This window comes from Lagenorhynchus albirostris, chromosome 2 (genome assembly GCF_949774975.1).
Source record: "Lagenorhynchus albirostris chromosome 2, mLagAlb1.1, whole genome shotgun sequence".
Taxonomy (NCBI): Eukaryota; Metazoa; Chordata; class Mammalia; order Artiodactyla; family Delphinidae; genus Lagenorhynchus; species Lagenorhynchus albirostris.
The window spans coordinates 120,608,370-120,621,624 of NC_083096.1; the positions used below are offsets into that span (position 1 = coordinate 120,608,370).

At 36.9% G+C, this 13,255-nt stretch overlaps 1 protein-coding gene across 3 annotated transcripts in view; it reads right to left on the reverse strand.

Moving 5' to 3' along the window:
* ACADM (acyl-CoA dehydrogenase medium chain) overlaps window positions 1–13,255 on the reverse strand; it is a 49,023-nt gene that overhangs the window by 25,026 nt on the left and 10,742 nt on the right. Inside the window, exons 3-7 of one of the 3 annotated variants that reach the window (XM_060139739.1) lie at window positions 11,725–11,822; window positions 11,539–11,608; window positions 10,807–10,907; window positions 9,749–9,829; window positions 605–735 (exon numbers count right to left, since the gene is read on the reverse strand). In XM_060139739.1, the coding sequence (XP_059995722.1) occupies window positions 605–735; window positions 9,749–9,829; window positions 10,807–10,907; window positions 11,539–11,608; window positions 11,725–11,822 (481 nt within the window). Of the gene's footprint in view, window positions 1–604; window positions 736–3,363; window positions 3,383–9,748; window positions 9,830–10,806; window positions 10,908–11,538; window positions 11,609–11,724; window positions 11,823–13,255 lie in introns of those variants that run through there. The other 2 variants (XM_060139741.1, XM_060139742.1) reach the window with 2 other exon arrangements.

The window sequence follows — 13,255 nt, forward strand, 5'->3', positions numbered from 1 at the left end:
GATACATCACACTGTTCATTCCTATAGAACCTTTCTTCATCTTTTTTCCACAAATAATGCTATCAAATATGTTTTCCTTCAAAATTTTATATTAATACAAAGGATTTTATGATCCTTTGTTGAACTTCATGTCCTTATTTTTGGACCTATATATTTGGACCTTTTAGATTTTATTAAAGTAAAATTCTGTCCTCTCTAAACTTATTGCTCAGAAGCAGAGAAATGTGCTATACCATTGGCTTTCCTTTTTCCTCAGAATCTTAGGGGAATGGTTCCAAGGATCCTGGTATGGGCTAGGGAGAGTGGGGGTAGTAAGCCAAGTAGAGGGAACTCTAGCTTTCCTAATCAGATTCAACCAGAGCAGGTGTTTTTGTTTTATTTTATTTTACAAATTAAACTTCTGATACAATTTGAAGAAATAGTTCAGGACTTAAGAATAGTTTGTGAAAATCACTGAACTATTTATAATCCTTTATGGACCCTCCAGTTCCATGAATAAAACTTGTCTTAATTGTGGTAGTTTAATAATAAAGGAAGGAGAGAGGGGGAGATTCTGAATATAAAGCATTTAAGAATCAATACAGAGAGGTTTTAAACAACATACCAATTAGCTTTTCCTCCATTGGTTATCCACATCTTCTGACCATTAATAATATACTCATCTCCTTTTTTTTCTGCTTTGGTCTTTATAGCAGCTACATCAGAGCCTGCTCCAGGTTCTGTTACACAGTAGGCCTTGAATATATGGAAATAAGAGAAAATAATTATATGTTAATTATTAAATTATGAACATTTAGAACCAGGAGGTTATTTTATTTTTTAAGTCAGTATTTTAAATACTTTAAAATACTTAACAATAAAATGTTCTTACAGAATCAAACTACTCAAATGTAAAAACATTTAACATGTAATTTAAAACTAGATGTAGGATACCAATAAACCATATCAAAAATTACAATGTTAGGTATTAAATAAATTTCACACGAACTCATTCATCCAAACATTTATTGAGTAGTATCTACCATTTACCAGGTTATGAAGGAGGAGATGGAAGAGCCAGAGATGAAAGACATCCTGTCTTCAAGATTTTTACAATGTAGCAGTGGAGATGACTATTATATTGTAATTATATATCTAAGTATTAAAGTCACACACAATGGGCTTAAGAAACTATCTTAGCTTTAGGGTGTCAGAAAGCTTCCCAGAGGTGATGTTTAAATTAGGTCTCAAAAAGGAAAAGGAATTCTTAGGCGGTAAGGAAAAGGGGGAATGTGTATTCCGGGAAGAAGTAATACATATGCAATGATACCGACATAAGAAGCAGGGTTACTCAGTGTTTGTGATACAAAAGTACCAGATTCTATGCATTCTGTGCATGTAAGGGAATGGTAGAAATTAATCTGGAAAGAAAAGAAGGGAACAGATGACAAAGAATACTTTATATTACACTAAGAAGTTAAAATTTTATCTGATACCATAATAGGGAAGCCTCTTAAGGCTCTTCAACAGATGTGTGACAAGGGAAGGGAAGGGAAAAAGGGAAGCCTCTTAAGGCTCTTCAACAGATGTGTGACAAGATGTAAGCAGAATGGATAAAGGGAGTGGTGGAAGGCAAGCAATGGGTAGCTGAAGTTCATTCAAGTTTACTGAGTGACAGGTACTGGGAATACAAGGCCTAAAGACACAAGTTCCTTACCCTTAAGGTACTTACAGTCCAAAGAGAGAAACCTTAACAGTTAATTTTAATTCAAAGTAGTAAGGGTACATAGGGACATTAGAAATGACTACTTAGACCTGTAGAGGGTGGGAGGTGATGAGTAGTAAGGAAGATGAAAAGAAGAATAATAAGTAATACTCGTTGAAGGAGATAAGTCTTGAAGGACAAATAAGTGAGGCAAGCAGATCTAGGCATGGAAGAATGAAACAGCAGTTGTACAAGGCAAAGTACTAGCAGTTCAGTACTGGAATGTAAAGTATGAAACTGAAAGCCATGAAAACAGGCTAAAAAGGCAGCCAGGGACCTGGTCCTGGAGGCTGAGGTGTATGCCATGCTAAGGAGAGCAGACTTTTATGCACTCAACAAAAGTTTATCAAACACTTGCTATTGTGCCACAGAACCTGGGCTTCAGGGAAATCCAGAGCAGCCTAGTGCGCAAAAGTGAGGAATATACATGCATTTTTCTGAGGATGTCAGATTCTAAAACGGGTTCACAAACTAAAAAAAATATATTAGATACCACTGCTATTGATGAAATGGAAACACAATGTTTTTGTAAATGCAGGAAAGTGACAGATTTACATTTTAGATAGTTTATTATTACAGAAGTATAAAGGACAGATTTAAGGGGAGATAATAATAATAACTTTTTACTATCTTCCAGGTGCTGTTCTAAGTACTTGACTCATTTAAACCTCACAATAATCCTTATGACACAAGTACTAGGTATCTACATTTTATAAATAAGGAAACTGAGACAGTGAGGTTAAGTAATTTTCCCAAGTTCACAGATCTAGTAAGTGGCATAAATACCTACATAAGACTGGAGTTAGGGACACAAATTATGCAAGAAAGAAAGCTTAAACTAAGAAGCAAGATAAGGCAAGAAGATAAGATGAAGTTTAGAATTGTGGTGTGAAATCCACAGGACACAATGACTGAATAGGATGTTGGGGAGCTAAAGAGGATGTTATGATGACTCAATTTTTTAGTTTAGGAAGCTTCCAATTAGGGATAATCTCTAAGAGAAGCAGTACTATAGAGTGGGAAGAAAATAATTTGGTTTGGGACACACTTCGCTTAAGATATTTGAGTCTAGGGCTTCCCTGGTGGCGCAGTGGCTGAGAATCTGCCTGCCAATGCAGGGGACATGGGTTCGAGCCCTGGTCTGGGAAGATCCCACATGCCGCGGAGCAACTAGGGCCGTGAGCCACACTACTGAGCCTGTGCGTCTGGAGCTTGTGCTCCGCAACGAGAGGCCGCGACAGTGAGAGACCCGCACACCGCGATGAAGAGTGGCGCCCACTCACCGCAACTAGAGGAAGCCCTCGCATAGAAACGAAGATCCAACACAGCCAAAAATAAGTAAATAAAATAAATAAATAAATAAAAATACAAGTTGAAAAGAAAACATATTTGAGTCTAGCTAGGAAGAAATGTCTAATAGATAAGTTCATATAGGAGGGTAAAGGTCAGGGGAGAGATAAGGGCTGGAACTGGAGACTTAATAGACTACTCAGTGAATACACCGAAACTTAACACGAGACAGGGAGACTGATTTGCCAATTTAAGTCAAGAGTAAGCTTTATGTAAATCAACAGTGCTACTAATGCTATAAGCTATATTTACAAAAGAATAGTATCTACCTCTTCCTATCTTTGTGCTCTTTACACAATTCTTGGATGACACCTTTGGTCTAGAAGACCTTAATTAAGAAGAAAATACAGATTTATGGGAAAGAGACCTGGAAAATCTCAAAGAGACACACCTTTATAGCAACCCTATCTGTGAGAGAGAACAGGGCCCAGAAGGATCAGCTCCAGACTTGCTCCAACTCGAGGCTTTCAGTAACTCCCTTCTCTTCAAGCTCCCCACTCAGCCCAACATTTTAATCTTTCAGCCTTTCTCCCTCCTTCATCATCCTCTGTTTATTCACCTTTTCCATTCACCTGTCTCATTTTCTCATTCTTTCTGATTGCCCTGCTCTCTCACACTCACATCCCCTTGCAGATCATCTTTCTGTTGGAGACTATACTGATGGCCTATTTCCAAGAGCAGCAGGTTTGAATCAGCTCCAGTTTAAAATGAAGGTGGGGGGTGGGGGCAAGGCCAGGAGGGGATATTAAAAAAAAAAAAAAGTATCTAAAATAAGAGCGATGGAACCATGCTACTCTGTACTCATCAGACCATACTAGAGTACTATATGTAGCTCTATAATAATATTTTTGAGTCAATGATTACTAAGAAGGCAGTGGGACTTTACTGTGTTGTATGAAGAAAAGATGAAAAAATTGGGGCTAATTTGCTTAGAAAAAAGTAAGATCCACATGACAGCCATATTAAAATACCTGAAGGGCTATACAGCCAAGGGAGAGGATTTGAATTGATAGGAGAAAACTAGTGTGAAATTATTCAAACTTATTGAACACCTATTATGGTATCAGGTGGTGAAGTTATAAAAGGAAATGACACAATCCTTTCCCTCAGCAGCATGCAATCTAGAAGAGCTTTCTAACAGTCAGGGACACTCCCAAATGGAGCTGCTTCAGGAAGTTGAGGTTCCTAGACATGAAAACATGAGCTAGATGGCCTTTTCACAGGTGTGCTATAGAGGAGATTCAGGTGTCATGTAGGTTAACTGCATTACTCTTCTACCTAGATGTTCAAAGATGTTTTCAGCAACACAACAAAAAAAGTATTATACAAATGAACTGCCCAGAAAAGATAACTCTTTAAAGTACCAAAATTATATTTTAAGTAACTTTGGGAATTTCTTTTCCTCTGAAATATGCCATTAGACATTCTTCTGCTTTATAATAAGGCATAGTTTTTATTTTTTTTAACTTTTTCATAAATTTATTTTATTCTTACTTATTTTGGGCTGTGTTGGGTCTTTGTTGCTGCATGCGGGCTTTCTCTAGTTGCGGCAAGCGGGGGCTCCTCTTCGCTGCAGTGCGTGGGCTTCTCATTGCGGTGGCTTCTCTTGTTGCGGAGCACGGGCTCTAGGCACGAGGGCTTCAGTAGTTGTGGCTCGCAGGCTCGAGAGTGCAGGCTCAGTAGTTGCGGCGCACGGGCTTAACTGTTCCACGGCATGTGGGATCTTCCCAGACCACGGCTCAAACTCCTGTCCCCTGCGTTGGCAGGTGGATTCTTAACCAATGTGCCGAAGCCCAAGGCATAGTTTTTAGAACTTATGAAGTGTATGAGTTTGTGTGTTGCTATGCACAATGGCTGGTTCTTCAGAGTTGCTCTTGTCTTATTTGATTGTTTCCTAGTAAGTAAAATTAACTTTATAATGCTCTTCCAGCAGAAGCCATTTTTGTTTCCAGTGCAACTTGTTCTCTTAAGTCAAGTAAATTAATAACATTCTTTCATGCATAATTATTTATGAAGAATTTATTATTTACTTAATTTGCATAATTCTATGAATTCTATAATTCTATGAATAATACATTTTGGGTAAGGATCTAAGGGTCTACCAGATTGTTAACCTATGAGCAGGAACCCAGTTTTGGTGGGTTTTTTATTTATTTTTTTTTTTTGTGGGGGGGGCTGTGTTGGGTCTTCGTTGCTGTGCACGGGCTTTCTCCAGTTGCAGCGAGCGGGGGTTACTCTTTGTTGCAGTGTGTGGGCTTCTCATTGCAGTGGCTTCTCTTTCTTGTGGAGCACAGGCCCTAGGCACATGGGCTGCAGTAGTTGTGGCATGCGGGCTCAGTAGGTGTGGCTCACTGGCTCTAGAGCGCAGGCTCAGTAGTTGTGGCACACAGGCTTAGCTGCTCTGCGGCATGTGGGATCTTCCCAGACCAGGGCTCGAACCCGTGTCCCCTGCATTGGCAGGCAGATTCTTAACCACTGTGCTGCCAGGGAACTCCCAAGAGCCCAATTTTATTCATTGTTTTATTCCAAGTCCACCTGGTACACAGTATTCAAATATTTAAAATGAGTAGAACATTATACTTTTCTTTATTAGTGATGATACCACCACCTTATCTTTGTATAGTTTACTAAACAATTTTGCATTCATTCTCTACTAATTTTTTCTTTTTTGCCTTACACCCTAAAGTGACTGGAGGTAGTTCATATAATGCATGCTTTTTAAAAAATCAGGAATGAAGTGAAAATAAAGATAAACCAGAAAGAATAATATACTACAACACATGCTTCGAGGTTCAAATAATTACTAATGGAGGACTATAAAACTGGCTCTGTGCTTCCTACTTACCAAAACAAAAAAAATACTATACTGTAGTTACAAGTGTAAACTGCCTATAAGCTGAAGTCTGGCATATAGCAGGGAACTCAGATATTGAGTAAATGAATGGATGAATGAATGGCAGTTAAAGAAAAACAAAGTATCCCCTGGCCATGAGGTATGAAAGAAATTACTATATTTTTGCAAAAGGGACACTATGTGAAGATATTCTTATAAAAACATAAGCATTTTGTTTTATGTTTACTATATCTTTTTAGATGTTATACGACCAAAATAGGTGTGTATAACAATACAGAAGAAAATACAGAAGAGACTTTGAGGCTAAGTAACTATATAAGATCATATTGCTATTATATGGCTTGAAGCCAGGTCTTAGGACCCCAAGTTCAGTGTTCAGTTACATTTCAGCTACTTCTCAGTTCCACTGGAAATACATGGTTTTATGACAAGAGTTTTCTTTATCATGTTATGCTTTTTCAGACACTTATGCGTTCTTAGACCATGTTTGGACAAGTAAGTTTACTGAATGTCTTGCCCATAACAAGCTTGTCCTAGTAGTCTAATACTTGTTTCCAGTTGTCTAATACTGCATATATTTTAGGTATATACTTTTTAAAATATATACTATATTTTAGGTATATACTTTTTGAAAGATTTAATCCAATCTTTGAAAAATAAATATGGTTTCTAACTTATTATTGATATTTTAATACTATATGTGTAATATATATGCAGTAATATAATTAGTTTTGATTTTTAGAAAATGTTTTTGCACTAAGTGGTATTAAAAAATAATTATAGTATCATCCTGATTTATTTCTGTACTCACTTTCCTCAGCAAGAGTATAACTGATCACATGATCTGGTAAGAGATTAAGTCTTACGAACATGCACTAACACTGTAACTGTAAATTAACTCCAACAACTTATCATCTTTTTCTGTATCAATTTTTACCATGACATTATTATTACTATTTTTTTTTTTTATTGGGTGCTTCAGGTCTTAGTTGTGGTATGTGGGATCTTCGTTGAGGCATGCAGGATCTTTCATTATGGCACACGGGCTTCTCTCTTGTTGTGGCGTGCAGGTTTTCTCTTCTCTAGTTGTGGAGCACAGGCCCCAGGACGTCTGGGCTCTGTCGTTGAGGCACGTGGGTTCCAGGGCACATGGGCTCTGTAGTTTGCAGCACGCAGGCTCTCTAGTTGAGGCACACGAGCTCAGTAGTTATGTCGCACGGGCTCAGTTACCCTGCGGCACGTGGGATCTTAGTTCCCTGACCGGGGATCAAACCCACGTCCCCTGCATTGTAAGGTGGATTCTTTACCACTGGACCACCAGGGAAGTCCCCTACCATGACATTGTTTTTTTTTTTTAAATAAATTTATTTATTTATTTTTGGCTGCATTGGGTCTTCGTTGCTACGTGTGGGCTTTTCTCTAGTTGCGTCGAGGAGGGGCTACTCTTCGTTGCGGTGCATGGGCTTCTCATCGCAGTGGCTTCTCTTGCTGCAGAGCACGGGCTCTAGGCACATGGGCTTCAGTAGTTGTGATGCACGGGCTCAGTAGTTGGCTCGTGGGCTCTAGAGCACAGGTTCAGTAGTTGTGGCGCACGGGCTTAGCTGTACCGCAGCATGTGGAATCTTCCCAAACCAGGGCTCGAACCCATGTCCCCTGCATTGGCAGGCAGATTCCTAACCACTGCACCACGAGGGAAGTCCGACATTATTTTTAAAAGCAAAAATCTAAGGAATTTAAATATTCAACAATAGGGAATAGTGAAATAATATATAGTACATCAATTAGATAGCATATTATGTAGTCATAAATATCACAGTATTTAAAAAGAAGTAGAGCATAAGAAAATGCTCGTTATGTTAAAAAGGATGTAAAACTGCATATATAATATGACCTTAATTGTGAAAAATACATTTATATGTATTAAAAAATCTAATAGAGTATACAATAAGACAGTTATAGCAGTTAACTTCATATCTGAGGGATTACAGATGTTTTTGTTCTTCTTCATACCTTTCTAAATCTTCTATACTATTTTTACAATCTGAAAGTTTTTAAAATATTAATTCTAAAAAGTTTAAATAAAACATATTATATGTAGTATAATTTTATAAATATTATTGAGAGTTAACTGACTCTCAGTAGAAATTAATCAATATTTTTCATTAATATACCTATTGACTATTTTCATTTTCACCCTTGGCTTCATATTTTGAGTACATCAATTGCACTAGATATATATTTGAATAATATTATGCACTAGAAGGGGGAAAATGTACAGTAAACCTTTATTAATTCAGAAGTTAGAATAATTTAGGGACTAGAGTGAATGTATTTTTACATATACTGAAGATATTAATAACAAAACTGCCAAAGAAATGTTTAAAATACTTGAACTACTTTTAAAGACTCTAATATTTTAGAAATACCTATTTATAAACAGTAAGATAATTACAAATATTCATATCAGTGTATAAGTTAGGTTCTCCAAAGCATCTCTATGCTACAATTTTTTAGCCTGTTTCTAATATTATAAACATTACAAGAAAAGAATCTGGATGTTTCACACAATTCTTAGACAATATTGAGAATTAGCCTACTAAGTAACCCTCACCTGTTAAAACAAATTGACAACTAAGTAGGAAATACATATAAATGTCTTCATAAGTTTACCTGAAATTTAGGTACCTGAAATAAATTTAAAAAATTTATTTTCAAATACTACTTTCTACTCTTTCAGACCAATTCTCACAGCTCAAAATGATAACAATTTACTATATTTTGGTATCACAATCACACCCTAGACTGAAATCTGTTTGACTAATAACCAAAAGAAAGAAAAATCCTATGTAAAGTCACTTTCAGTACAGAACTGCAGCACGCATGTGTAAAGTCACTTTCAGTACAGAACTGCAGCACGCATGTGTGTAAAATGTATAAGAATATCTTTCATAAAAAAATCCAATTTAGGGACTTCCCTGGCAGTCCAGTGGTTAAGACTCTGCGCTTTTACTGCAAGGGACACAGATTTGATCCCTGGTTGGGGAACTAAGATCCCGCATGCCTCACGGCACAGCCAAAATTAATTCCAATTTAAAAATTTGTTGAGGGCTTCCCTGGTGGTGCAGTGGTTGAGAGTCCGCCTGCCGATGCAGGGGACATGGGTTCATGCCCCGGTCCGGGAAGATCCCACATGCTGCGGAGCGTCTGGGCCCGTGAGCCATGGCCGCTGAGCCTGCGCGTCCTGACCCTGTGCTCCGCAACAGGAGAGGCCACAACAGTGAGAGGCCCCCGTAGGGCAAAAAAAAAAAAAAAAAAAAAAAATTGTTGAGTAGTTCTCAGAAAATTAAATAAAATCTATAAATATCCTCCTGAAGTCACTCAGTGATTCAACAAACTATTATCTTTTCAGTCATATTAATTTCTTATTAGTTCAAAAATCTACTAGTTCAAACACCTACTGTCATGTATTCCATCTGAACTTCCTGACACAACTGCTCAGTTCTAGAGCTCTGGAGTGCTCCATTAAGTAGCTATTACTCTCCTGGAAATAAGCTAGAGGATTGTTATGATACTTTTCTGGCATCCCAGGAACATTGTAAGTAGGTATCTTTCTTCTGGAAATAAGCAAGACGATTATTTTATGACACTTTCTGGCATCCCAGAAACATCATTGTACCTAAATATGTTGCTTTTGCCTTAATGTGCTGTAGCCCAGTGTATACATACAGACTGAAAAGGAAAAAGAGCACACTTATTCACTTCTTTAAATGTGAAATAAAGCAGCAGCTACACATACTCACACACATCATTGGCTCCTCAGTCAGTCTCCCCAAATATTTCTTTTGTTGTTGATCATTTCCAGCAATAATAACAGGCATTTGCTATCAACCAAAGAAAAGTGATATTAAAAAAGCAAGGTATTTTAAAATTAGGTATGTAAATTGAAATACTTAATTCAAAACATGAGAACTATTTTTCCCCAAGGGTAAGTCCAAAGAATTGGCCTTTATTCTGCCTCTAAGTTAGAGAGCTAAAACCACAAGGATATAAATCTATTAATCCAAGTATTTTCATAAAACAAAGTTATATAGGACTTGTTGGTAATATAATATATAAAAATCTACTGTAATAAGATACACAAGTAGAGAATTAAATTTACAGATTTCCCTGGTGGCATAGTGGTTAAGAATCCGCCTGCCAATGCAGGGGACACGGGTTCGAGCCCTGGTCCAGGAAGATCTGACATGCCGCGGAGCAACTAAGCCCGTGTGCCACAACTACTGACCCTGCGCTCTAGAGCTCGTGAGTCACAACTACTGAACCCGTGCACCACAACTACTGAAGCCCACGTGCCTAGAGCCCGTGCTCCGGAACAAAAGAAGCCACGCAATGAGAAGCCTGCGCACTGCAATGAAGAGCAGCCCCCACTCACTGCAACTAGAGAAAGCCTGCACGCAGCAACGAAGACCCAATGCAGACAAAAATAAACAAACAAAAAAAGAATTAAATTTACAATAAATGACATGGTATATATGATCAGGTGTCCTAAGAATTACTCACTAAATTTCAGCATTGCCAGCAGTGGCAGCAAGCCATCCCAATCCTTCTCCTGAATGCCCTTACCTAAGAATTGCCACTGAAGCCACAGCCAAAGTGTACAGTTTCCCACAGAGACAGCTAGGACTCCAAGTACTAAATACAACAGCCAAAATGATCAACTCATGGAAAAGAACTCCAGGCTTCACTGCAGAATCTTGTGTTCCTTTTTAAAGAAAACTGTGTTCCACCAGCTAACCTAACTTAGTACTGTTTCATTAACAACAGCTCAGTTAAGCAATTCATTTTCTAGGTAACTTACCCCCAGAGAATTTCCTTCAATAGCAGTCTGAACCCCTGTACATCCATAAGCCATTTCTTCAGTAATTAGACAGCTATCAAAAGTTCCAAGTCCAAGACCTCCTACAGTATCAAAATGTTTTAAGAGCCCATTATAATATATAGCACACCTCAATAGAAATAAGGGTCAACTATTTAAATTACTTCCAATATAACCTAATTGATTTTAACAGCAAATTTGCAAAAACAGTATCTATAACACTAGAAACTAAAAGTTTTCTGGCTAGTACAGTAACAAAGTATACTTCTATAAAATCAGTTTTAAAATTTCAAAAAATTCTCTTACTATTTGTAATCTGGACCTGTCTTCCTGTTTCAGCTCGATTTTGTAAAAACTTGATTCAACTCTGCTAAAATTTTAACCTTCTGACTGACGAAAGGAGTGAAAGGAAAGTCTCAATAAAATGTAAAATCAAAGGTAGAATTAAAATGCAACAAATCAACTAACTGTAGAGATAGAAGTTACCAAGGATTAGGATCAAGTTAACATCGGAACCAGTTATAAAGAAGGAAGAATGCCTCTAAGCGTTGAGTACAAGGCTTCTAAAAGCTGACAAATACTGAAGTCTGAACAGTGGCACAAAGGTAGAAAGCCATTTAATGGCAACAAATATCTGAAAGAATGACTGAATAGAATTTCAAAATTCTTCTTGTACATAGGCATTCTAGAATTAAAAATGTAAAGAAAGCTTACCACAACTTTCTGGAATGTGTGTATTCAATAAACCAAGTTCCCAGGCTCTTTTAATTAGTGGGACAGGGTACTGAAAGAAAATAATAATAATAAAGATAAAAGCCAGTTATATTTAAAATCTATTTATATTTAAAATCTTGTAAAATATGTCAAAGACTTTTCTCTCCTTAAAATGCATAAACCTACCTCGCCAGTCTTATCGTATTCTGCAGCAACTGGGATTATTTCCTCCCTGGCAAATTTACGAGCAGTAGCTTGAAATTCTTTCTGCTGTTCAGTGAACGCTAAGGGAAAGTTATTTAAAAAACATTAAAATAGGACAATGAGTTGAGGGAAATGAAGTATGTGGAAATTTATATTTATAATGGAGACTTTAAACCAGGAGAACAAGAAAGTCAGACTACAATGTGCCTTCAGACTAATCAAGATTTCACTGTGCTATATGAATAAATCTATATCGATACTCATGCCAAAAAAGTAGGTAAGATTTCTAGCTTTTACAAATGAGTAACAGATATAAACTTGAGTTTTCCTCTTCCAAGTGTTAAGGTAAAAACAATTTTTCTTACTTATTATTAGTTCCAAAGCAGACTCATCAAACTTTGACTAACACTGAAATAAAACTAATACATATGACAATGCCCTGATCTCAAAAATCAATCAATTAGGGAGATAAGATATGACCAGTGACCATAAACCAATAAAACTTGTTCCAAAATATCATATACTAATATCATAATTTCAATTTTACTCCTCCTTTAAACTCAGATAATTTAAGCTTATAAATTAGCACAAAGCAACTGGCAAAAGTGGTGGGAAAGCTTCTCAAATTAATGAAGTGAATAGGGTGACTGGACCGAGGACAGAAGCCAATTACCACCATACTTTTAAAAATCCATACTATCAAAGGATAGGTAAAATTTTAAAAAGATATAGGGTATTTCAGGTAAGAAGAATGAGAAAAAAGGCAGAAAGGCAAGAATGAGCAAGAATGTTTAGGAGTATAGTAATCATTTCTATAGGGGTGTATGAAATAAAATGTAAAAGACATTAGAAATTTGGTGTTGAATCTCTCATTGTATAAATAAGGAAACAAAAGCCCAGACTAAGGAAACGATAGCTCCAGAGTCTTACAATGAATTAGCAATAAAAGTATACTTAGCATTTCAGTCTAGTGTTCTTTACATCACAGCTTTACTTCTAAAATTGGGGCCAATTCGTATCAAAATTGTGAGTGGGTAAAGGGGAGGGAAGGCAAGGATGTATTACGTATTATTTGAGAACCTACTTTGATCCAGTTACTATGTGCTAGGACTTCACATATGTCATATAATTTAATCTTCAAATAAATCCTCTGTTGTAGATATTATCCCCATTTTATAGCTAAACAACCAGGTGCAACTGGTCATAGGTGTTATCCCTATTCCTTTTCTTGAGCTCCACAATCTCCCTCCTAAACACTTGTATCTATCTCATCTTCTGTCAGTCAGCGAACCACCATAGATTTCTCCTGCTAGTCTCTTACTATTGAGTATGAATCTGTACGTGACAAACTGAAACTAAGGAGCAACCATACCAAACCTATGCTAACATCTCAATAAGAAAATAAGATCCAGTGTCCCAAACTGCTATCCTCATGCTGTTTCAAAATTTTCACTTAATTCTGTTAAAAAAAAAAAAACTTTATAAAGATGTTAACAATCTTAAAAAATAAAAT